General features: G+C 44.3%; 1 protein-coding gene across 5 annotated transcripts in view; it reads left to right on the top strand.

Moving 5' to 3' along the window:
- LOC117364830 (rho-related BTB domain-containing protein 1-like) overlaps positions 1-26,635 on the top strand; it is a 194,000-nt gene that overhangs the window by 9,185 nt on the left and 158,180 nt on the right. For all 5 annotated transcript variants that reach the window (XR_004540322.1, XR_004540324.1, XM_033954504.1 and 2 more), the window contains exons 2-3: positions 5,029-5,230; positions 8,135-8,238. Coding sequence is in view for 3 of the 5 variants with exons in the window: in XM_033954504.1 (XP_033810395.1) it covers positions 5,039-5,230; positions 8,135-8,238 (296 nt within the window). In the remaining 2 variants the exon portion in view is untranslated. The remainder of the gene's footprint in view (positions 1-5,028; positions 5,231-8,134; positions 8,239-26,635) is intronic.

Genomic DNA, 26,635 nt, shown 5'->3' with positions numbered 1-26,635 from the left:
TTTCCCCATGTGCACCATCTCTTTCCCGCTCACTCACACACTCTTCTGAGTCTCATGTTCATGCCCTCTTCCTTCTGTGTCCTGAGTTCATGTCCTCTTCTCTGCCTTCCAGCCTTTGTCCCAAATTATCCCCCCTCCTTTCTCCCTTTGTCCCACAATCATGCCCCCTCTCTCCCTTACTTGCTACAATGCGCTCGTTCCTTCAGATCAGTCTAGTTCTGACTTCGGAGAGAAGGCTTCTGGGGCAGCCACGTGCAGCATGCAAAAGCCACTGCCCTTGATGCGTGCCTGTGTGGATAAAGGCTGCAAGGAGCAGCGTTGAAGGAGGTAACTGGGATCTCCCGCTGACCTGGAAGGCTTTCCTCTGATGTCAGCTCTGACATCAGAGGGAAGATTTTTCGGGTCAGCTTCGGCAGAGGGGGAAATGCAGGAAGGAGGGCATAGGATCTCTGCCGGTGGTGGTGCTTCGTTGGAGGGGGGCAGGCAGGAAGGAGGGCATTGAATCCTTGGCGGCGGCAATTAAGGAGGATGGGGGTGGGGAGATCTGCGCAGTGCCGCCCTAAGGGTATACGAAACACTCACTGATCTAGAGGTCCTGTTTGATTTTACTAAGATCCTTAAAATGAAGGCAGTATTAGTATTGATGTTGGATCCTGGGACTTTAGTCGCTGAACAGTTTCTGAAACAAGGTTATTGAAAATACAGGCCTAAATTTTCCAAAGTGATCTTCCAGGTAATGGCATCCATCTATCTGCTGAATAGTGCCCTAGATCAGTGGTTCACAACCCTGTCCTGGAGGACCACCTGGCCAATTGGGTTTTCAGACTAGCCCTAATGAATATGCATGAGAGAGATTTGCATATAATGGAAGTTACAGGCATGCAAATATGCTCCATGCATATTCATTAAGGTTATCCAGAAAACCCGAATGGCCTGGGGGTCCTTCAGGACAGGGTTTGAGAACCACTGCCCTAGATGGTCCTAACTGGATTTTTAGTGCCACTGCTCAGCTATATGGAGGGTGGCAGTCAAGGCTGTGGAGTCTGAGTTGGAAACAACTTTTTGGATTACTGGATTCTAGTCAGTGAAAATGAGCCAACTCCAATTCTGACTCCTAATAGAGTTAAATTGTATGTCATTCAAATATTTTAATGCTTAAATTTCTTATTTCACAGATAATAATTTGATTAACCCATTTTTTCAGGATATGTTTTACTTTTAGAATATATTGTGAAATTGTGTGGTGGCTGTGTTAGTCCACTTTTCAAAGTAGTATAAAGAAATAAAACAAAGGAAATAAGGTGATACCTTTTTTCATTTGACTAAATCAATGCATTTTATGATGAACTTTTGAAGGTAACCCTTCTTCAGATCAGATATAAGCAAATATTGACAAATATCAGTATACTGTATACCAGTGGTCTCAAACTCACGGCCCGCCAGGTACTATTTTGAGGCCCTCAGTATGTTTATCATAATCACAAAAGTAAAATAAAACAATTTCTTGATCATATGTCTCTTTAGCTATAAATTACAATATTATTATTAAGACTTAGCCAAAAGGAAAGATTTATAAACTATAAAGAGTTTTACCAAATGCTGAATTGTCATTTCTTTAATAAGACAACTATTTTTTTCTGAGGCCCTCCAAGTACCTACAAATCCAAAATGTGGCCCTGCAAAGGGTTTGAGTTTGAGACCACTGCTGTATACAGTATAAGGAAAACATGAAAGGATTTCAGGGATAGGAAGAGGGAAGGCTGGGTGGTTCAGGAACAGGAAAGATGGCAGAGCAGTTTTAAATGTCTTTATAGTGGGGAAAAAAAGCCCAGATCTCTGTTAAGTCCTGTCTGGTAGGTGTCAAAATACCTTATTGTGATTTCTAAGGTTTTACGTTTTTGGATTGTCTTAAAGTTCCCTTTTAGTATTCTCACCATAGTCATTAGTGCAGTGGTCAGTTTTTCCAAAGTGTTGTCTGACAGAGGTGACATCCTGGTTGGTACTGCAATTCTTAATATGATATCTATATATAGGTCTTTAGCATTTGGCTTGTTTCACCGATGTAACACCAATGTAATATGCTTCTTTGCACTTTTTGCAATGAATGATGTATACCACATTAGAAGATGAACATGTGAAGGATCCCTTTATGCTGAATGTTTTTTCCATATGAGTGACTATGGGATCCTTTGAGATGTGCTTGCACAGTTTGCAGTTTGTCACACCACAAGGATGTGTGCCATTCTCCTCTTCATGGGTTTGTGTGGAGAGCTTGCTTTTTACCAATTTATGTTTCAAATTAGGTGGCTGGCGGAAGGTCAGCACAGATGGAGCTAAGGAGATAAGGTATTTTGAAACCTACCAGACAGGACTTAACAGAGATCTGGGCTTTCTTTCCCACTATAAAGACATTTAAAATTGCTCTGCCACCTTTCTATCTCCTGCCTACCCACCCACCCTCCCCTTTCTTTTCCTATCCCTGAAATGCTTTCATGTTTTCCTTATATATAGAAACATAGAAAGATGATGGCAGAAAAGGGCTATAGCCCATCAAGTCTGCCCACTCTACTGACCAACCCCTCCTAAAGAAGGGGAGAGTCCCCTGGATTGGAAAACAGCGAATGTTGTTCCTCTGCATAAAAAGGGATGCAGGGCAGAGGCTGCGAATTACCGACCAGTGAGTCTCACGTCGATAGTATGTAAACTCATGGAAACACTACTTAAACGTAAGTTGGACACGATCTTGGATGAGGGGAATCTCAGGGATCCTAGTCAACATGGATTCACTAAGGGTAGGTTGTGTCAATCCAACCTCATCAGCTTCTTTGATTGGGTAACAGGAAAGTTGGACTCAGGAGAGTCTCTGGACATAGTATATTTGGATTTCAGCAAAGCGTTTGACAGCGTCCCACACCGCAGGCTACTAAACAAGATGAAATCAATGGGGTTGGGTGAGACTATAACTGCATGGGTCAATGATTGGCTGAGTGGTAGACTTCAGGGGGTGATGGTCAACGGTACCCTCTCTGAAACATCAGAGGTGACCAGCGGAGTGCCGCAGGGCTCGGTCCTGGGTCCTCTCCTTTTTAATATATTCATAAGGGACTTGACACGAGGGCTACAGGGTAAAGTAACATTGTTCGCCGACGACGCAAAACTGTGCAACATAGTAAGTGAAAGCTTTTTACAGGATAGTATGACACAGGACCTTCGTACGTTGGAAAACTGGTCCTCGACATGGCAGCTAGGCTTCAATGCTACAAAATGTAAGGTCATGCACCTCGGTAGCAGAAATCCGTGCAGAACTTACACCTTAAATGGAGTAACATTAGCTAGAACCTCAGTAGAACAAGATTTGGGAGTAATCATCAGTGCAGACATGAAGGCTGCCAAGCAGGTAGAGAAGGCCACATCCAAGGCAAGGCAAATGATGGGATGTATCAATAGAAGTTTCGTCAGTCGGAAACCAGAAGTCATAATGCCGCTGTACAAAACCACGGTGAGACCTCATCTGGAATACTGTGTGCAATTCTGGAGGCCACATTACCGTAAAGACGTGCTTAGAGTCGAGTCGGTTCAGCGGATGGCCACTAGGATGATCTTGGGGTTCAAGGATCTCTCGTACGAAGAGAGACTGAGCAGACTGCGGCTCTACACTCTAGAGGAACGCAGGGAGAGGGGGGACATGATTGATACATTTAAATACATCACAGGACGTGTCGAGGTGGAAGACGACATCCTCTTCCCCAAAGGACCCTCGACCACAAGAGGACATCCGCTTAAACTCAGAGGGGGGAAATTTAGTAGTGACACCAGGAAGTATTTTTTCACGGAAAGGGTGGTAGATCACTGGAATAAGCTTCCAGTGCAGGTGGTCGAGGCCACCGGCATGCTTGACTTTAAGAGTAAATGGGACATGTACGTGGGATCCCTACGTAGGACGAATCACTAGCATCTAGACTTATTGGGGTGGGTCAGTAGAGTGGGCAGACTTGATGGGCTATAGCTCTTTTCTGCCGTCATCTTTCTATGTTTCTATGTTTCTAAGTCTAAATGCTAATGACCCAGTTCCTTAACTGATATTTGTCAACATTTTGCTTACTTCTGATCTGAAGAAGGGTTATCTTCGAACGCTCATCATAAAATGCATTGAGTTAATCAAATGAAAAAGATATCACCTTATTTCCTTTGTTTTATTTCTTTATGCTACCTTAAAATATATTATGATATCAAGTTCTTTGGTTGCAAAATACAATATTTTATGATATTTATATTAGTGAAAATTGCACCTAGAGAATGACATGGGGAGAAAGTTTGTTCATGTCCCTGCCAACTCTGATCCCATCCGCACAAGCCTCGAATAGTTATGATTTTATATTGAACTCATTTTATCAAAGCATAAAAAGAAACAATATTCTGTATAACTTGTCATTTTATAAATCACAAAGAGCAAGGATCAACAAAACCCCTTTCTCTCCTCCCCTCCTCTCTCACAGATATCCCCTCCACTATCGAGACAACTGAACAAGCCAAATTACACAAAATGCTGCATAGAAAAATCATGCTAACAGAATACTTCGATCACACACACACAGCACAAATGCCAAATCCATAATAGAAAATGATAAGCAAGGAGTTGGTATCGAAGGTTTTATGTACATAGGAATAGCTTGATGAACCCATGAAATAATATATATATGGTGATCCTATTAATTAAGATGGTATCAAATGTTGGGATAAAGGAGGTGTTTGGAGTTTCTTGCACAAGATTTTATAATATATCTGGCTATGGCGTTAGCTTTTAGAAAGTTGGTTTGTGACACAGTTGGAAAGGGACTTATATAGTTTTAGATGGGAGGAGATACAGGAAATTTATGTTTAGCCCCACATGTCTTTACAGGAAGTATAATCCATTGGGGTTTCAGAAGGTAAGTAGGTTATGATGTGTTAGGGGTCTGGATGGTTTCTTTTTGTGTGTGCTGAACCAAAACAATGCCCTAATCCTTCTTCCCTTCATCTTATTCACAGCTGCAATCCGATGGATATTGACTTGGACTATGAACGACCCAATGTTGAGACCATTAAATGTGTTGTAGTTGGAGACAATGCGGTTGGAAAGACCCGTCTCATTTGTGCCAGGGCGTGCAATGCAACCCTCACCCAGTACCAGCTGCTGGCCACCCATGTGCCTACTGTCTGGGCCATTGACCAGTATCGAGTGTGCCAGGAGGTGAGAGCAGAAATAAAGAAGCAAAGTCTTTATGCCAGAGTTGGGGAAAGGGCAAGAATACTAAAGTGAGAGGTTTTTGTGAAGAGGGAGCGTATAAAAGAAGGGAGAGAATAAGGGTGAGAACAGCAGTCAGTTTTGGTAGGTAGTTAGAAATAGTGAGAATAGCTGGGAAGTCAAGGAGACAGATTTTGGTGTAATTGATAATCTGAGTTTGAGTGAAAAAAACATGAGTCCTGAATCTGTGGGTAGTACATCTTCACCTGGAGGAATGCAGAAAGCATCATCTACTTTTTCAACTCCGCCTCCCTGCATCACCAGGCCACGCCCTCCTCAGTTTTTTCTTTCTGAAAGTAAATTGAGAAGGTGTCTTTTTATCTGCTCTGTTTATATTTTAGGGTTTTTATCCAATATTTTGTTTGAGGCTTTGAGTGCTATAGAGGCTCCCAGTATTCCTGGGACAACTCTGCCTCGAAAAAACTGCAGACTTGGGATTCTGATGTCTGTAGCTGGGCACCTTGCTGTAGGGCACCTGTCTGGCTGCGTTCCCCCTCCCCCTCAACCTCAAATAATTGGTAATGGAGTAGAAGCTGGTGGAGTAGGTTTCAGGCCTTTCAGCCTCTGTAAAATGCAGCCCGAAGAGACAAGCCCCTGGACATCCTGCTTGCTTGTCTGAGATAGAAAAGCTTCCCCCTTTTCTAGCTATTGTGAGAGCTGATGCAGGCACATCACATGGCAACACTGTGAGTACAGTCCATCATTGTGTAAAGGAGACATCAAGGTGGAATAGATTTGTGGGTTTTCAAGATTTTCTGGGGTATTCCTGTTTTTGGAGATTTTTTTGGCCATTATTGTAGCTCCTCAGGGGCTACAGTGACCATCTTGGATTTCTGAATTTTATTTTAAAAGCCTCTCCCCTGCCTCAAAACACTTTGTTTGGATCTAAATCCAGTCAGAATGGACGCCACTGGTGGTTTAACTACCATAATTGTGCCAATTTTGTATTGAATGGGTACCTAAGGAGCGCTTGTGGGATGTGAGGTGGGGGATGAGAGCTGTGGGCTTAGCCCCCCTGGGTCCCTTCAAGGCTGAATCACAGAAAGGTCAGGAAGTGGGGCATATGCGATTCAGTGCTGCTAGCAAAGTGAAAGTGTGAGGATTCCACAGCCACAGGAGTCTTAGAGGTCAGCTTTTTGACTCTGATTTTGTACTTATTTAATGTAATAGGAGTCCACTGGTCCAGCTAAGATTGTGCCAGTTAGTATGCAGGAGGGGTTGTCATAGTAACATATAGTTACTATGACAACATAGTAACATAGTAGATGATGGCAGATAAAGACCTGAATGGTCCATCCAGTCTGCCCAACCTGATTCAATTTAAATTTTTTAATTTTTTTCTTCTTAGCTATTTCTGGGCAAGAATCCAAAGCTCTACCCGGTACTGTGTTTGGGTTCCAACTGCCGAAATCTCCTTTAAAACCTACTCCATCCCATCTAAACCCTCCCAGCCATTGAAGCCCTCTCCAGCCTATCCTCCCTCAAACGGCCATATACAGACACAGACTGTGCAAGTCTGCCCAGTACTGGCCTTAGTTCAATATTTAATATTATTTTCTGATTCTGGATCCTCTGTGTTCATCCCATGCTTCTTTGAACTCAGTCGCCGTTTTCCCTCTCCACCACCTCTCTCGGCAGCTACAGGGTCCATTCTACATACCTTTACTACATATGGCCCCGTGAAGTATTTTGTGTGGCCCCGGTCGAGGGCGATGCAGTGTTTTCCTCTGCTGCCCCTGGGTGTTTACTGTCTTGCCGGCTCCCTCTTCTGTCTTGCTGCAGCATTTGCGCGTTTGTGTGGCTCCAGAAAAAATTTTTCGGCCAATGCGGCCCAGAGAAGCCAAAAGGTTGGACACCCCTGTTCTATAGAGTGGATATGGCAACACAAAAGGAATTTTCTTTTGGGTCCACAGTGCTCGCAGCAGGCTCTTCTATCTCACCCTAGGCGCAAGGGACTGCTTTGGTATATTCCACAGGTTCAGGACTCATGTGATTTTTGCACTGGAATGGAAGATTAGGTTTTTACCTCAGTCTTCTTTCCAGTAGAAAAAGCACATGAGTTCTGAAGCCCTGCCCTATCAGTTTTCAGTGTAGCCTGCTTTTAGCATCACACAAATATGTTTTTGCAGAGGCTTGTCTAATGACACTTGGGCAATACAAAGAAATACAAAGCTACGGCTTCAAAGATACTGAGTATCTATATAGCACTGCTGTTGACAAGGTGAGAGCCAAACAAGTGTTAGTGCTGGTTGCACACAGGTGGGTTTTGTTCTGCCTTCTTGATGCTATGTTTCATTTGTTAATTACTTGTGTATTCTAGCAGAGCAGATTAAAAGTAAGTGATCAGTGAGTTTCCCATGCCCCTCCTTGATGTTTCTCCTCTTGCTTTGATACAAACTGAGGGGAGAGGGCAGTGCCCAGTGATATGGGGAGGTAGAGTTGAAATTTTTTTACTTTTAAGTAGATGATGTCTTCTGCATTTCTCGCAGTTGAAGATGCACTACCTACAGGTTCTGGACTCATGTGCTTTCTACTGGAAAGAAGATTATCAAGGTAAGAACCTAATCTGTTGTATGTGTTTACAGCAATTAATTAAATAGAATATGGAAACATATTTTCATAGAGAATATATGGTCACATTGTTGATGTATTTATTTTATTGCAGAAGTAGGATTAGAGAGGGGTAGAAGATGTGGGAATGGCAGATTGCAGGCATGGATGGAGGAAAGAGCGAGAGAATGTGAAAAAGGAGTTAATGATGATCTGTAGGAAAACAGCAACCAAATGAGGAAGGAAAGGCAGTTTGGAGATTTGTCCTTTGATCCTAGCCTCTGAATCCTCCCTGTACAGGTATTGGAACGGTCACGGGATGTAGTAGATGAAGTCAGTGTATCTCTCCGGCTTTGGGACACCTTCGGTGATCATCATAAGGACAGACGCTTTGCTTATGGCAGGTGAGACAAGCCAAACACGTGCCAAAAGTGTGCAACAGCCCTCCACAGAGGGGTGAACTAACATCCTAACATTCATCTAAGTCTGTTCATTTGGTGGTGATTATTTCCATGATGCCATAGTGTATTTAGTTCATCACAGTATACATGATTGCAGCATCTTTACCTCAAATTGCCACTTACCTAACTGCAAGCACAGGGTGGTTAAGTGGCTTCCTTAGGATCATCCAGTGAGTTGTGGACAGAGGAATTAAAAGTGTGGTCTCCAGGTTGACAGCATTATGTTTTAAACAAAACGCTTTTTAAAAAGACAACATTATGCCTATATTAATGGGGTATAGAAGCTAGTTGGGCAATTGACTTGTTTCCACAGTAGGAAGTACTGCTCTTGTCCATCACCTGAGGTGAATCTGATTTTGGCCTTTTCTTCCATCTGTATGATTTTACCATAGAAAGATCTCTATATATGTCTGGTAGGAAAGTGTTGGGTTTTAAAGAATTTGGCTTTATTGCTGATTTTGTAGTAATTTGGCTAATATTTATTAAAAACAGGCTAATTGTATCCATGACTATAATATAATTGTCACTTCTGCTTAATAGAATAATAAAGGGTAAGGAGGGTAGTAGGTCAGAAAGAAAATGGATGTAGATAGGATCATTAGACTTAAATTGATTTTGGATTAAAAATATAAAATTCAAATTGTCCAGAATGAGGCAGCTAAGTATGATTCCATTACTCCTTTATTTTTATCTCTTCATTGGTTGCCCATTGAAGCTAGAGTGCAATTTAAACTTTGCACTCTGATATTTAATTTGCTTTATGGTAATGTGTCTGAATGCAGTATATATATATGTGATTTTTTTTTTTCAGTTGTTAAACAGAAATACTCCTCCAGATCCTCCCAAAAACTGAAACTATCATTCCCTTCTACAAAAGGTATATCCCACACAGGAAAACTAGGAACATCTCTCCCCTTTAGAATCACAGAACTCTGGAACAACCTCACCTCCCCGCTCAGAAATTCAAACTCCCTCCAACTCTTCCGCAAACACCTGAAAACTTGGCTCTTTTCAAAAATCTAACACCTCCCGCTCTCTGGTACCTTGACCCCTCTCTACCCTCTTAGTTCCTTTCCTATTACCCTTCTTTTTCTGGAGTTCCTTTCTATCCTAATTCTGTAAACCGTGCCGAGCTCTACACTTGCGGAGATGGCGCGGTATACAAACCTAAAGTTTAGTTTAGTTTCTCAAAATAGCTGTAGGTATTTCTCAAAATAGTAAAGAAAATAGGCTTTGAAAATGAGCCCCTTAACCTTCTTTACAGTAGGGGAATCTAATAGCAGCTGATTTCAGGAAATACCTAAGTATTTTAAGAAGGTTAAGGGGCTCATTTCCTGAAATCAATTCTATTAGATTCCCCTACTCCTGGATCCAACATCTTCCTCTTTCTCCCCCTCCCCCTCCTGTGTATTTCTCTCTCCCGCCCGTCCAACACCCCTCTCTCTCACCCTCCCTTGCGTCCCTCCCCATGCAGCATTCTCTACCTCCCACTGCATTTGTTTTTGTCCCACTGTCTACCATCTCTCGCTCCCCTTGTCTTGTGCCCTGGGTTAACCCTCTCAATGCACCATCTATCCCTTCTTCCTCTCCATTATCATGTGCAACATTTCACCCTCTCCCCTCACCATGTATGACTCCCTCCCCTCCCCTTGTGCCAGCATCTTTCCTTCCTCTCACCCTTTCCCTCCCTCCCTCTGTGGCAGCATCTTTCCTTCTTCTCACCAGTACTCTTCCTAGTAAGGCTTGCTTCATTGGGTTGCAATACCGGCAGCAATTCACACATGCTGCCTGCCTGTAAGCATCTCCTCAGCTATGGAGGGACTTCCAGGTTAGCGGCAGGCAGCATGTGGGAATCGCTGCTGATTTCGCGACCCCAATAGCTGACACTGTCAGAGATTCTACAAGGGAAATGGGGAATTCTGCATGACTGTGCAATTCTGCAGAAATTCTGTGTTGCGCAGTCGCTCAGAATAACACCAGAAAAAATGAGTTCTTGAAAGCTAAGCATAAATAGTAACATAGTAGATGATGGCAGATAAAGATCCAAATGGTCCATCCTGTCTTCCCAACCCTACCCACTCTTTAAATTACTGACTTAATTTAAATTTTCCTTCTTCTTAGCTATTGCTGGGCCAGAGCCTAAAGCTCTGCCGGGTTCTATGCTTAGGTTCCATTTATTGAAGTCTTCCATCAAACCTTACTCCAGCCCATCTAAACCATCTCAGCCCGCTCACTCTTTTTGGGATTGTTGGACTATACAGGTTTTTTGGAAGGCTATTGTTCGCTACTTCCGTGGCTTATTTTTGAGCACCATTGTGGGTAATGTGGAGCAGTTGGTTCTTGATCTTCCTGGGGCCTTTCGCGGCCTTCCTAAAGGGGGTCCCCTCTGGTGTCGTAAGGTGTGTCTCCTTGCTCGCAAATGCATTTTGAAATCCTGGACTGTTTTCTGAGCCTCCCTCTTTTTGGACCTGGAGAGCGATGGTGCATAATTTGGCCATGTGAGAGGCCCGTGAGGCCGTTGGCCACCCTTGTTGTCGTTTTTTGCTTGTGTGGGGAGTCAATCTGGACTCCTTAACTCCTAGAGGGCGCAGTCTCTGGCTTGGCCGTGTTGAGGTTCGTGGCACTTTCTCCCAGGATCGGTCACCGCAGTCCAATTTTTTTTTAAATATTTTTTTCCGGTTAGGTGAGGGGGGGATGGACTTTTCATTGGGTCTGCCGGGGGTCACCAGAGCACGGGCCTTTGGCAATTTGGAGTTTCATCTTTTAGCTTCTGTTTGCTTTTGGGGATGGGGGTGGGGGGTTTGTACGGGTGGAACTGGATGTTTGGGGGGGGAGAGTTCAGGGCTGGGGGGTTGTTTTTTCTGTTTTACTTCTACAACGCATTGACTTTTGTATTCCTGGAAGCTTATTCATTGCCATTGTTGTCTTTGTTGTTTAATGTTTCCTATTCCTTCTAATAAAAAGATTTGAACGTAAACCATCTCAGCTATCGAAGCCCTCCCCAGCCCATCCTCAACCAAACAGCCATATACGGACAAGTCTGCCCAGTACTGGCCTTAATTTTTTCTGATTTGAGATCCTCTGTGTTCATCCCATGCTTTTTTTAACTCTGTCACCGTTTTCCTCTCCACCACCTCCCTCGGGAGCGCATTCCATTCATCCACCACCCTCTCTATAAAGAAGAATTTCCTGTATAAAGTCTACCAACCTCCTGTATAAAATCTACAACCCTACAACCTCCTGTGTAAAGGTCTCACCCACAGCTTGTTTGACATTATGTTCATATTTTAAACTTTGAGATCTAAGTACATGGTCTTGAAATGTGGGTACCAGAAACTTGTATTTTGATTGTAGCCTTTGTTATTATCTCAATTTGTTCATTTTGGCAGCTTAACCATATAATTTTGAAGGGAGGGACTAATATTTGCCTTCTTGAAAATAAAAAATGCACTGGAGATTGATATAAAATATATGGCCACTAGGTGGTTCCAAGCAAAAAGTACCAAGCCTGGGATGGGATGGGACAGGTCAAGATATGCAAGTACCAGGTCAAGGCAACGTTGTGACCTTGATGGAGAAGCTGCTATATCTTCCGTGTTTTTTGAGAGATGTGAGAAGTAGAGGAGTGCTCATGTGGAAAAATGTCAACAGAGGGACCAGACTGCAGTGGGGGGGAGGAGGGGGCTGTGCAGATAGGGTACTCTGTGATGGAGAGAGGAAGATGGCTTCAGTGTTACTCCTAACACAATCCAGAAAAGAAGCTGAACTAGATGCTGTCACTTGAAGTGAGAACTGGAAACTTATGCACACATGAAAAGGAAATGGGGGTATTAGTAGTAGGATGATGATTATATTCAAAAGTTATTTTGTTGGACCTCTCTATTCAGAATCTAGGGGGCAGAGCCTTGAGAACATTTATTTATTTATTTTAAAATTTTATATACCATTTAAAACTAAACATAGAAACATAGAAAGTGACGGCAGATAAGGGCCAAGACCCATCAAGTCTGCCCACACCAATGACCCTCCCCTACCTCCCTTTGCGAAAAGATCCCACCTTTCGATCCCATTTAGCTTTAAAATCAGGCACACTGCTGGCCTCAATCTCCTGCATCGGAAGACCATTCCGATCCACCACCCTCTCAGTGAAGAAGTATTTCCTGGTGTCGCCATGCAATGTCCCTCCCCTGATTTTCCATGGATGCCCTCGTGTTGACGTGGGTTCCTTGAAGAAGAAGATATCCTCCCCCACCTCGATACGTCACGTGAGGTACTTGAATGTCTCGATCATGTCCCCCCTCTCCCTGCGTTCCTCCAGGGAGTAGAGCTGCAATTTATTCAGCCGTTCCTCATACGGGAGATCCCTGAGCCCCGTGACCATCCGTGTGGCCATTCGCTGGACCGATTCAAGTCTCAGCACATCTTTGCGGTAATGTGATCTCCAGAATTGTACACAGTATTCCAGATGGGGTCTCACCATGGACCTATACAATGGCATTATGACTTCAGGCTTACGGCTAACGAAACTCCTTCGTATGCAACCCATGATTTGTCTGGCTTTAGATGAAGCTTTCTCCACCTCACTGATAATTACCCCTAAGTCTCGTTCCGCTACAGTTCTCTCTAGGATCTCACCATTAAGAGTGTAAGTCTTACATGGATTTTTGTTGCCAAGGTGCATGACCTTGCATTTTTTGGCATTGAAGTTTAGTTGCCAGGTCCTGGACCAATTCTCCAGTAGGAGGAGGTCGTGTGCCATACTATCGGTCTTGGATTTGTTTTCAGGTCCTGTTGTGTTCATGCCCACTATATTGCATAATTTGGCGTCATCGGCGAATAACGTTAATTTACCCTGAAGCCCCTCAGCCAAGTCCCTTATGAAGATGTTGAACAAGATTGGGCCCAAGACCGAGCCCTGCGGCACTCCACTTATCACCTCTGTCGTTTCGGAGGGGGAGCCATTCACCACCACCCTCTGAAGTCTACCTCCTAGCCAGTCCCCCACCCATGTAGTCAAGGTATCTCCCAAACCTATAGAGCTCATCTTGCTCAACAACCTGCGGTGTGGTACGCTATCGAATGCTTTGCTGAAATCTAAGTACACGACGTCCAGGGACTCCCCAATATCCAGCTTCCTCGTCACCCAGTCAAAGAAGCTGATCAGGTTGGATTGACAGGACCTCCCCTTTGTGAACCCATGTTGACGGGGATCTCGCAGATTCCCCTCGTTAAGGACCGTATCCAATTGGTGTTTGATTAGAGTTTCCATTAGTTTGCTCACTATTGATGTGAGACTCACTGGTCTGTAGTTCGTAGCTTCCGTCCTGCTTCCTTTTTTGTGGAGTGGAATGACATTAGCCGTTTTCCAGTCTAGCGGGACTTTTCCTTTGCTAAGGGAGAGATTGAAGAGTGTTGATAGTGGTTTCGCCAAGGTGTCTCTTAACTCCCTGAGTACTCTGGGGTGTATGTTATCTGGCCCCATAGCTTTGTGAACCTTGAGTTTGGATAGTTCACTGTAGACACTACTGGGCGTAAACTCGAAGCTGCAAAACGGGTCTATCGAGCTATCCCCTGTTGGTAGCTGAGGGCCGGATCCCTGCGCCTCACGGGTGAAAACTGAGCAAAAGTATTCATTTAACAGTTCAGCCTTCTCGGAGTCCGATTCTACATAGTTCCCGTCCGGTTTCCTAAGGCGTACTATCCCTCCTGTGTTCCTGTTTCTATCACTAATATACCTAAAGAATGCTTTATCGCCCTTTTTGATATTCTTTGCTAGATTCTCCTCCGCCTGCAATTTGGCCTCTCTGACTGCTGTTTTGACGGTTCTTGACTTGGCCAGATAGTCTTCCCTGGAGCCATGCTTCCCTGAATGTTTGAAGGAGATGAATGCTCTTTTCTTCTCTTTTATGAGGTTGGAGACCTCCGTAGAGAACCACTGCGGTTTGTTTTTTCTTCGTCGTTTACTTACAGATTTAATAAATCGGTTTGTTGCTTCGTGTATGGTAGCTTTCAGTGTTGACCACAATTCCTCTACATTATCAGTCTCTGCTTGGTTTTGCAGCGACTGATGGATGAATTCCCCCATGTCCTCGAAGTTGGTGTCCTTGAAGCTGGGACCTTAGTTAATGTGTTGGATTTGGTGAAACCTTTTCTGAGGTTAAACCATACCATGTTGTGGTCACTGGATGACAGCGTGTCTCCCACAGAGACATCTGTGACACTTTCTCCGTTGGTAAGTATTAGGTCTAGAATCGCCTGATCCCTAGTTGGCTCCAAAACCATTTGCTTGAGTCTTGCTCCCTTTATAGAGTTTAATAGCCTTCTGCTGCTGCCGGTTGCAGAGGAAAGTGTGTTCCAATTCACGTCAGGCATATTGAAGTCACCCATCAATACTGTGTCCCCATGCAAGGTGATATTCTCTATGTCCTTGATTAATTCCATATCAAGTCTTCCTGTTGCCTTGGAGGTCTGTATACTATGCCAAGGTACAGGCATTTGTCCTTTCCCCTGGCCAAATTTACCCAAAGGGATTCCCCTGTGTACCTAACATCTGTGATTCTGGTAACTTTGATGTCATCTTTGGCATATAGTGCTACCCCTCCTCCCATTTTGCCCTCTCTGTCTCGGCGGAACAAATTGTAACCCGGTATGACCATGTCCCACCTGTGGGAGTCCGTAAGCCAGGTTTCGGATATCGCCACCACATCTAGGTCGGCGCCCCTCATTTCCGTCTCCAATTCCAGAATCTTGTTGCCCAAACTGTGGGCATTGACGTACATAGCCTTCCAAATCCTAGGTTTGTTATGGCTATCTAGTGATATTCCCGATTGAGCTCCATCGGCTCCTTTGGTATTGTTTGCAATGTGTGTATTCTCCTTAGACCCTGAAACACAGTGTGAACTTACCCCGGACTCGAAAATGTCAGTATCCCCCCCGAACACGGAAATGTGAGCACCCCCCCCCCCCCAGATCCATGATTGCTATGTGTATATACCTCAGATCTTAAATGGTATTTGCAGCTTACTTCATTAGATAGGTTATTAGTGCCCGTACCCTCCCCCAACTTACCTAGTTTAAAGCCCTATGGAGTAGGCGGGCTAATCGGTGTCCAAAGACGTTCTTCCCTCTGCTGGACAGGTGCAACCCATCTGGTCCCTGTAGTCCTTGTAGTGCCTCTCCGTGGTTCAGGAACCCGAAGTTCATCTCCTTGCACCATCCTTGCAGCCAGTCGTTTGCCTTCTGGATCCGATTCTCTCTGGCTCTTCCCTTGCCCCTTACTGGAAGGATCAAGGAGAACACAACCTGCGCATCCAACCTCCTCAGCTTCTCACCCAGGGCACCAAAGTCCTCAGGTATCCTCTCCGGGGTACTCCTGGCGGTATCGTTGGTTCCGACATGGATAAGAAGCATGGGGAAGTGGTCCTGGGGCTTGATGAGACTGTCCAAGCAGGCGGTTACATCCCGGATCCTGGCTCCTGTCAAACAGCAAACCTCTCTCGATTGAATATCTGGTCTGCAGATTGGGCCCTCCGTGCCCCTCAGCATTAAATCCCCAATTACCACCACTCTACGCTTCTTAGGGGAGGGCCGTACTGATGCCTCTGGGACCGGAACCTCCTACTGGATATCTTCCTGTTCCTCATTGTCAGGTCTTCCCTGAAGCAGCTGGAATCTGTTCCTCAATGGGATTTGCGGGGTTGATGTAGAACTACCCTGTGTGTGAGAAAAAGAGACAGTATATGAGGAAGGTTTTTTGTGTTTGCCTGTGGAGGAGGTTACCAGCTGCCAGGAGTCAGCGTCGTCAGCCTCCTCCTGAATTCCAATTGTTGGTCCCAATGAAGCAGGATTGGCGTCCCGAGGATGGTCCTGCCAGGTTCCTGTACGGTGATCTGGGACAGTTCCTGGATGACTTCATCGATGTAGGCCTTACAAAATTTACATACACAGTATTTAAAATGAACACATAATAAAAACAAATGGATAGTTAAAAAACATATAATAAAATAAACATAAAAACAATCTTCAAAGAGATACCATAATATGGTTGCTCTTTATTAGCATTACAGAGCGGTACCCCTCCCTCATCCAGCTTTTTTAAAACCTTTTTTTTATATACTTGAGAGAGAATTTCACAGATACAAAATATGAATTTTTCTCTGTATTAGTGAGTTTATGGTTGTAGTCTTTGGGGGAGGGGGGGTGAAAAATCTTTGAAGCATGTGTGTAAGTGAACTTAGAAATTTGTGTGCACAGAAAGCAGACAGCTCCACTACACAGCTGCACAAAGTATGGCAAAGTTCACATAGTTTTAATATTCATCTGTACTGTACACAAAGCCGGTTGTCGAGGGATTACCTTTGAGTGAAACTCTGCTCATTGCTTGATCTCTGTGAGGTTTTGTGCATATTAAGAATAGATTTACTATCCTGGATTATTTTTTTGCCCGGGACCAACTCCTGCTCGTACAATAACTTCCCTAACCACACTGTTTTCTTCCTGATCATCAAGCCAGGGCCTCTCCAACATCCTGTTTGACTGGCAGGTATGGTAAATGTCCTTGTTAAATCTGTGCTTTATGATTTTACACCTGAGAAAATCAGTAGTGCAGGCCTTTTCTGCCAGCTGAATACAAGCTTCCCAACTCCTAGCATTGTAGATTAGGGATTCCTTGACCTGCCTACTATGTCACTACAGACCACATGGTTTACCGCCCATCTCTTGACCTTCCCGGTACCCTCTGTATTTCACCCAACCATGCTTGAATTCTCTCTCAGAGGTGGCCGACACCTCTGTCCATATATGATTCCAGATGTCTACTGCCTCTTCAGCAAAAAGTATTTTCTGAAATGTACTGCTAATAATCTTTCTATGCATCATTTCTGTAGAACTGCCAGATACAGCATGGCACAGATACAAGAGAGCAAAATCTTCTCTATATTGGATATAACTAAGAATAAGTAAACAGTTATTTCTGTGGAGGGGCTTAATCAAAACATTAGTCTAAGTCCGATTTGAACATATTGCACTAAACACCCAAAGTCAGCACTGCGAAAATGTCTATTCTTGAAAGGCAAATCATCATACGTCCAAATTTATTTATTTTTTTTTAAATCGTCTATCTGGACGACCAGGTGGTTGATCGTCCAGACCACAAGTACGTCTATCTTTATACCACATTGAGCTGCGTGCCCTATTCAGAATTCTTAAATAGAGACATATTGAGTGGTGTGTACATTTCAGCAGTGCAATTAATTATCCTGTTTTCCCAGCTCTAGAAGTGGATCCTTGAGGGAAGATTTAAGATGGTCTCAGAAATTTGGAGAGGCACAGCAAAATATGCCTCCATTTTGCATAAACCTGACAGCCTTTCTTCTGCTCCTCTTGGGTCCTGCCTCTAACAGAAACTGGCCAAGTAGGCTGTGGCACCTTGAGCTTGTTATTTACCTAAAGGTATTTTTATAGTAGTTTTTTTCTAACTTCCCTATCCCAGAGAGCAGGTCTGAGGTTACTCAGTACCTTTGCAGGAAATGTCATCTGAAACTTAATCTTGGTTGTCCACATTCCCAGTAGTTGGTAGCTGCTGTCATTATCCACTCAAAGGCATTCCCTCCATAGTTTATATTTATGATTTTTATTCTGTTCTTATTCAAAGCAGATTACAGTAAAACATACATAATTAAAACACAGTACAAGTTCAACACAGCTCAAACACCAAGGTGAGTCTTCTGCCTCCTCTCCAATTATCTGTCCCAAATGAACATGAAATTGGATTTGGAATCTGCTGTCACCTAGCTGGGTTATGGAGCTTAAGCCAAATGGCCATCCTTTTAGACTCCTTTTTAGTCCTATCGGATTCACTTGAGCAGAGAGAGTTCTCTGTGATCTCAATCTTTTGAGTTGCCAGATGGTGTCGTCGTTGCACGATGATGCTTTCTTCTCAGCCGGGGGTGGTGGTGGTGGTATGTGTTGCCTTTTCAGGAAGCAGGATCCAGGAATTGCAGAAAGTAAAAAGACTGGCAATTGACAAGATCAATGCAGTTTAAGGGAGGGTCAACAGAATGATAAATAGCCTATTTAAGTTATATACAGATATGCTAAAGATGTATTCTGTTAGTAAGAAGGGAAAGAAGAAATACAAAAATAATACAATATCAGAGTATTGTATCAGAAGGGAACTTTTTCCAGGGAATGGAGTGCTCGAGGATCAGGAGTCATCATGAGAAGCTGAAGAAAGGGAATGTGAGAAACTACTTTTTGTTCAGAGCAGGGTGGTGGAGTCAGAGTTGAAGTCAGAAGCAATTCTCCAGTGACAAGCCCCTTGCATTTCCCCTAAATGCCGGCACACTTGGTGGTGAAGTCCTCAGATTGACTTACTAAGCATGTGCAGGGACTCCCGCCATCAGTAGCTCCTCCCCTTGGTAACCATTTTTTTTCTTCAGCCTCTCCTAATGGTTGCAGCTCTCCCCTCACTCACTAGATTTTTATTAAAAACAAAATGAAATAAATGAAAGAGAAGAAAAATCAACAGCCAAACAAAACTGCTATCACTGCAAGTGACATATGAATCCGAAAAATGTATTAGCATAAACTTCTTCAACTAAAACTCTTTCAAAATACAAAGGAGTCATCATAGGTGGATCCTGCAGCCCTTTAAGACCGCCACGGAAACCTTACCTCCCAGAGAACATAAGAATTACCGCTGCTGGGTCAGACCAGTGGTCCATCATGCCCAGCAGTCCGCTCACGCAGCGGCCCTCTAGTCAAAGACCAGCGCCGTAACTGAGACTAGCTCTACCAGCGTATGCTCTTGTTCATCAAGAACTTGACTAACTTTGACTTGAATCCCTGGAGGGTGTTTTCCCCTATGACGGACTCCGGAAGAGCGTTCCAGTTTTCTACCACTCTCTGGGTGAAGAAGAACTTCCTTATGTTCGTACGGAATCTATCCCCTTTCAATTTTAGAGAGTGCCCTCTCGTTCTCCCTATCTTGGAGAGTGTGAGCAACCTGTCCTTATCTACTAAGTCTATCCCCTTCAGTATCTTTAATGTTTCGATCATGTCCCCTCTCAATCTCTTCTGTTCGAGGGAGAAGGGGCCCAGTTTCTCTAATCTTTCACTGTACAGCAGCTCCTCCAACCCCTTAAAAATCTTAGTCGCTCTTCTCTGGACCCTTTCGAGTAGTACTGTGTCCTTCTTCATGTACAGCGACCAATGCTGTACGCAGTACTCCAGGTGAGGGCGCACTATGGCCCGGTATAGCAGCATGATAACCTTCTCCGATCTGTTCGTGATCCCCTTCTTTATCATTCCTAGCATTCTGTTCATCCTTTTCGCCGCCACTGCACATTGTGTGGACGGCTTCATCGACTTGTCGATCAGAACTCCCAAGTCCCTTTCCTGGGAGGTCTCTCCAAGTACCACCTCGGACATCCTGTATTTGTGCATGAGATTTTTGTTACCGACATGCATCACTTTGCATTTATCCATGTTGAACCTCATCTGCCATGTCGATGCCCATTCCTTGAGCCTGATTATGTCACGTTGCAGATCTTCGCAATCCCCCTGTGTCTTCACTACTCTGAATAGCTTCGTATCGTCCACAAATTTAATCACCTCGCTCATCGTACCCATGTCCAGATCGTTTATAAAGATGTTGAAGAACACGGGTCCAAGCACCGAGCCCTGCGGACCCCACTAGTGACGCTCTTCCAGCATAAGCAGTGGCGGTTCTCTTCAGCTCTATGACCTGACAAGGGAATGTCTGGCTCACATCCGCCAGCAGCTCTTCGTACCCTCCTCCCAGGGTCCTGTATCAGCACCCCTGGGGGAGGTGACTATGAAATGTCTGTATCGTAACTATCAGCTGCTCCCGCTAGCTCCCTCCTTCCAGGGCCATGTATTGGCACTGCCACAGCGAACAGGGCTGGGAGAAGAATAAAAGAGAGAGACTTCCAGAACCATCACTTGCTTACCTCTGGATGCAGCGATACCACTACAAGTTGCTGCCTCGCATTCTTCATAGGCGCCAGCACGGTGCAATATTCAACTCCCTCGTTGCCGGCCTTTTTCATCTGTGGTACAGAAAAGCAGCACATGATCTGCCTTAAAATAGCAGCAGCAGCCTACATGGAAAGGTAAATGACCTAAGCAATAGCAGGCTACTTCCCCCAGGGCACTGCAGGGAGAGGTAAAGCCAGGAGCCGATCCAGCCTTGGCACCTACCGCCCTCCCACACCTAGTTTTGGTGATGGTGGCGGTGATCTCTTTTTGGGAAGAGCCAGGTTACCAGCATAGGGCCGCTGCTCTTACCCCACAACACCGAGCCTTTCCACAGCTTGTGCAGGTTCACAGAGACTAAACATTCTGTATCTGGCTCAAGTTTTAAGCAATAGGGTACCCGTGCAGCAGTTTCTGAAACACAGCTCGTTGCAGGTGTCGACCACCACCTGCTTCCTCCTCCAAGTATTCTGAACAGACAGCAGATTTAAAAAAATTAAAATTTATGAAACGACAAATTGGATCCTTACCATCTAGTAAGAATCTTTTTTTCTATGGCAACCAGCATGAAAGGAACCCTCCAGCAAAATTACCACCTTCTCTGCCATTCCCTACTCCAGAGTCCAGATCTTTGCTATAAAATGACATGTTCAGATGCAGGAGATGCGTTTCGCATTCCACTTTAAAGTCTGAGGCAGCAGATTTGTGAAACGCTGGCCACCGTCGGTGTACCGATCAGCGGAAGATAAGTGGAAATGTTTTTCTTCTATCTTTTTTGTTTTCTATAACACAGCACAGCATAGAGCTTTTTTCATCTTTTATTGAAGGTTTTTTGCCAATGAGGTGACCGCTTAAGCACCTTTAGTAAACCACTTGTGGAGGTGGGAGGGCCCTTGTCTGAGGCTTTTTCCTTCATTTTCAATTTGGTATAAAACCTATGCTGTTCCTATATTATACCATTGGACATAGAGCATCTATTACAATTGAAAGTATTATTATATATTTTCAGGCACAAATAACCTCTTTTTTATTTTTATTACATGTTTTCTGTTTTTTTTTTGTGCAGAATTTGTTGCCTTGTTGAGCAGCCTTAAATATCTGCTATTCTTCTGTACAAATATATTAACACCTGCTCTAGGTTCTCCATATATAGATTCAGCAGGGCCACATTCAATACAGAGAACCATATTTATTTACTAGCAACCAAGATCCTAGTTATAACCATACTTAACGGGTATCTGCTATTTTCCCGTACAAAATATATTCACATCTGCTCTAGGTCCTCCATATATCGGCAAGTACAGTAATCGAATTCCAAGCATTAATGACATACTATCATTACACACAATTCTTTTCCAACTGTGTCCACCCACGTACACTCCTGGAATTTTCTGCTTGAGGTTATTTGGAATTTCACCTCAACCAAACCAACGTTCTACCATCCTTCGTATCTAACTCTACATACTTCTCCAGCAGTGCTACTTTTCTATCTCAAGAAAACCTCAGTACTCTGTCATACCAATCAGTTAATCATTTTTAAACTCGCCAACACGGAATCTTCAGCCTTTAAACAGATCATTTCCAGATGGTCTTCACAGTATTGGTTCACACCACTTCAAGGCAACAGCTTCTTCTCCAGTGGCCCGCCTTCGTTAGACCCTGATTTAGAACATCTGTGACGTGTCAACCTAGCTCACCATTTTGCAATTTTACTGGTCTTTACTGCTTAGATCAGAACACAGCACAGGATATGTGTTCTCAACAATCTGTTATTCAGAATCTATATGCTCCTTGATCTATCACCACCCCCCCTTTTCAAGTAGTAGTGGAACTTGCCATTAAGTGTGCCTGAATTTCCCCTGCTTGTTACCAGAGAAAGTGAAGTTGCTTTCCTGTAACTGGGATTCTCCATAGACAGCAGGGAAATGCAGCCACACTTATCCTCCTTCCTTCCTTCCCCTCTAAGATATATCTTTTCCAGCTAGTGAGTGGGTGGTAGATACCTTTTCTATAAAGGAACCCAGGCATATAGGTCCTGTTGCTAGCATAATGCAGTATTGGCACACATGGAGGGGCATAATAAAAAACAACGTCTTAAGTCCTCTTTTGGCCTAAGTCTCTAGGCACAGGGAAATGTCTATTCTCAAAAATTACGGCCAAAATGTGTTGTTTTTTTTCCGAGAATGGCCTATCTGTATTTTCTGCAGTTTAATCGCCCAGACCGCCACTATGTGTATGTTTAGAACACATTCCCAACCAAAGAATCACCCAAGATTCAAATGCCCAAAACAAGACCTTTTAGTCAAAGGAGGGGCCAGTCCTTCGCCTAAAAGCATGATTCTCTAATTTGGTGTCTATCATAAACAACGCTGGTTAGAGAATTCTGGAACCGTGTCTCCCCCCCCTCCCCGCAACAATCGTAGCAGAAGGGATGCCCAGGCCCTCCTGCCCGAAGCCACCGTGACCCCTTGAATGTTCCCTGGCGCGATCCCCCAAACCCTCTCCAAATGTTCCCCAGCAGGAGTGATGCCCAATCCCTCCTGCCGGACTCCCCCCCCCCCCCCCCCCCCCCGAACACTCGCGCAATCGATCGCGCTCTTCTCCAGCAGGAAGGATGCCCAATCCCTCCTGCCAGAGCCCTCCCTTCCCCAAACACCCGCGCAATCGATTGCGCTTTTCATTGGCAGGAGGGATGCCCAATTCCTTCTGCCAGACAACCCAGTTCACCCCCCCGGATTCCCCCTCCACCCTGTCTAAGTCACCCCGGATTCCCCCTCCACCCTGTCTAAGTCACCCCGGATTCCCCCTCCACCCTGTCTAAGTTCTGTCTGGCAACCTGTCAAACTTTTTAAATTATGGCCCACCTCCCTCCCTATCCACTCCTCCAAAAATGCCCCTTTTCACTCTGGGTGTACAGAGGCAGTGAAAAGGCCTAAGCATGGCTTGATAAAAGGACCCCTTAGTCCTCCATTGCTGCGGGTACTAAAACAAGATTGTGAACCTACTAGGGACAGAGCAAGTACTTGCATATAATGTGTACTGTGCTATGTACAAGCAGTAGCGCTATCGAAATGATTAGTAGTAGTAAAGCCTGCATATACGTAAAGTACCTATTCAGTTCAAAGCAGATCACATGAAAAAGAGCTGGGAATACCCCAGGAGATGCAGCTTGATATATAAAGAATTAAATAAATTGATGATTAACCATCAATTCAGTAGTATCTAAACAAAAATAATTTAACTGCTATGCTAAATGACAATCTGTTAAATATCTAATTTTAATAGGAAGGGAATTCCAAATTAAAATTAATTTACTACATGACTGCATGTTTGTGAGACCTAATCCTTTTGACTGTCAGAAGACTTAACCTTATCTGGTTCCTAAGATGATAATGAGTTTCCATGAGATGTTAAACAGAATTCACTAAATAAACTGGGGCTGTACTGTGTAATAATTTGAAAGCAATCGTATAGAAACATGATGGCAGATAAAGGCCAAATGGCCGATCCTATCTACCCATCTGCAGTATCCACTATCTCCCCCTTTCCCTAAGATTCCCACATGCCTGTCCCATGTTTTTTTAAATTCAGACAGTCTTTGTCTCAACCACATTTATTGGTAGACTATTCCACACATTACCACCCTTTCTGTAAAAAAAAAAAAAAAAATTTCCTTAGATTACTCCTGAGCCTACCACCTCTTAACTTCACCCCATGCTCTCTCTGCAGTTTTTCAGTTGAAAGAGACTCTCCTCAAGTGTATTTGTCACCTAGGTATTTAAACATCTCTATTGCATCTACCCTTTCCTCCAAAAATATACATATTGAGGTCTTCCGAGCCCCATGGCTTGGCATTATCTTCAGATGCTAGGCTTGATGGCGGCCTCCTTGGAGGTGGTACTCTGGGTGAGGGCTCATATGTGCCCTCTCCAGTACTCCCTTCTGTCCAGATTGTCTCCACAATGTCATTCCCTGCAGATGCAGTTTCCCTGGAGGACAGAGGCGAAGCGCAACCTGTGTTGGTAGCTCCAGAGAGAGCATTTCACGAAAGGCATGCCTCTCAGAATTGACATGTAAGTGATCCTCATGACCAACACCAGCCTCATTAGCTGGGGTGCCCTCTGCTGTGGCTGCCCTCTCCAGGGCAGATGGGCCCTATCGGAAAGCAAGTGATCCATAAATCATCTGGAACTGAGAGCTATTCAGTTGGCTTTGCTGCAGTTTCAGTCGTTCATGTCAGGGAAAGCTGTCAGGGTGGTTTCAGACAACTCCACCGCAATGACTTACATGAACAGACAGGGAGGCACCAGAAGTGCTCTTCTTTGCTTGGAGGCACGGATGTTATTCCAGTGGGTGGAACTTCACTTGCAGACCTTCTCAGCTGCCCACATGGTGGGAGTAGAGAACGTCCAACCAACTTTCTCAGCAGACAGACTCTGGATCCTGGAGAGTGGTTGCTGTCCAAGAGGACGTTTACCCCATAGTTCAGACTTGGGGTAGACTGACATGAATCTCATGGGCACAGCAAAGAATGCGAAGGCAGTCTGATTCTACAGTGATGGGCCAAGCGGGAAAGCGCAGGGTTAGATGTCCTAGTTCATCCCTGGCCCACAGAGCTGCTCTTCTATGTATCATCCTCAGGATAGTGATCCATTGGGGTCTAGTGATCCTGGGGGCCCCAGACTGGCCCCAAAGACCTTGGTATGCAGATCTGGTGTGTCTGCAGAGAGGCAGGTCTCTGAAACTGCCTGTCTGTTTGGGGCTTCTCAGTCAAGGTCCAGTTCCAATGGAGAAGCCAATGCTTTGGTCTTATGGCACGGCTCTTGAGCATACAGCCTTGATTCGGAAGGGTTATTTGGAGGTTGTGGTCACAACTCTCCTTAGACCTGCCACTTTTGCAGTCTATGCTAAGACCTGGAAGACGTTCCTTGGCACATATGGTGTGCCAAGGAGCAGGTAGAGCCAGAGCAGGCTCCCATTAGAGCATTGCAGTTGTATCTTTCAATGCAGATATCTGGTATCTTGTGCTTTCAGACTCGGAGTGGCCTCTGGTCTCTGGCTTCTCACCCAGATGTCACTTGGTTTTTGAAGGGGGCTCTCAGATTGAGACCCCCATTGTGCAGACCGCTCCTCTCTTGGGACCTCGGTGTAGTCTTGAGGAGCCTGACCCGTGCTCTGTACAAGCCTCTTTTGAAGGCTTCCCTGCTGGACTTTATGGTCAAAACCAGTGTTTTTGGTTGTCATTGTCTTGGTAAGAAGGATATCAGAATTGCAGGCCCTGTCCTGCAGGGAACCATTTCTCCATTTCATGGGTGTTTCTCTTTATTTGCAAGAGGGATGCTTTAGATTAATTGGAGCCTGGTGTGGTAGAGGTGGCACATTGTATCTGCTGCAGCTACTTACTGTTGCTGAGTGTTGACGGAAGAGCTGTTTTTCTGCTTGCTGGGTCAAGTGACTTTAGCATATCTTTTGGTCACATGACCTGGCTGGGTCCAAGAACAGCAAAGCTTTCCTTGCCAGGACCATACCACGAGAACATGAAATTGATTGATAAGGTGTCCTGCACTCTGATTTGTCAGATTGCATTTTGTGATTGCACATGGAAACCTTTTGACCTTTTTCATGTGCTATGGTAATAATTGGTGGCTTCAGCATCTATAACTTAGCTAAAATTTTAGCTGAGATATTATAATGTGGAATAGTTTTAAAAAGAAGCAAAATACAACCATTATTTAAAAACAACTTACCTAGCTTTTATTGACTCAGTTCATATTGGCAAGCAGCATTATGTTTTGTAATTTTAAGTTTTCAGTTTTATTTTGGCCAGCCCCCTGTCAGCCTTATACATGTTGATTCTTGGCTATGGCCACTGTTGTGTCCTGTTGTTTTCCAGGGGAATCTGGCACTTAGGATGGGAAAGCTAAGCTCTTTCTCTCTCTCTTTCTTTCTTTTTTTTTCTCTCTCTCTCTCTTTCTTTCTTTCTCTCTCTCTCTCTCTCTCTCTCTTTCTTTTCAGTGTTTATTAAATAATAATGGCAGGGGTGGTCATTGCATTTTAAACAGGCCTCTTTTAAAACAAGTTGAAAAACTATGCAGAGCCTGGCTCATTGATTTCTTTCCAATGGGGGGGGGGGGGTGTAGTTTGGGGAATAGTGGGTCAATGCAGGGGGTAGTTTGGGGATTTTGGAAAGAGTTCAAGCATTTTGAAAGGAGAAATTCCCTAATTGCTCTGTACGTGAGTTTCTGTGCTATAGAAGCTAGGACTCCTTTTCCTGTAGAAAAGCATTGGGCTGTTTTTGGAGTACGATAATTTCTCAGGAATCCCTAGTCCAATTTGGCCCATT

Source organism: Geotrypetes seraphini, chromosome 1 (assembly GCF_902459505.1).
Source record: "Geotrypetes seraphini chromosome 1, aGeoSer1.1, whole genome shotgun sequence".
Taxonomy (NCBI): domain Eukaryota; kingdom Metazoa; phylum Chordata; class Amphibia; order Gymnophiona; family Dermophiidae; genus Geotrypetes; species Geotrypetes seraphini.
The sequence above is the reverse complement of the archived record's forward strand: the minus strand, read 5'-3'. Positions and strand labels throughout refer to the sequence as shown.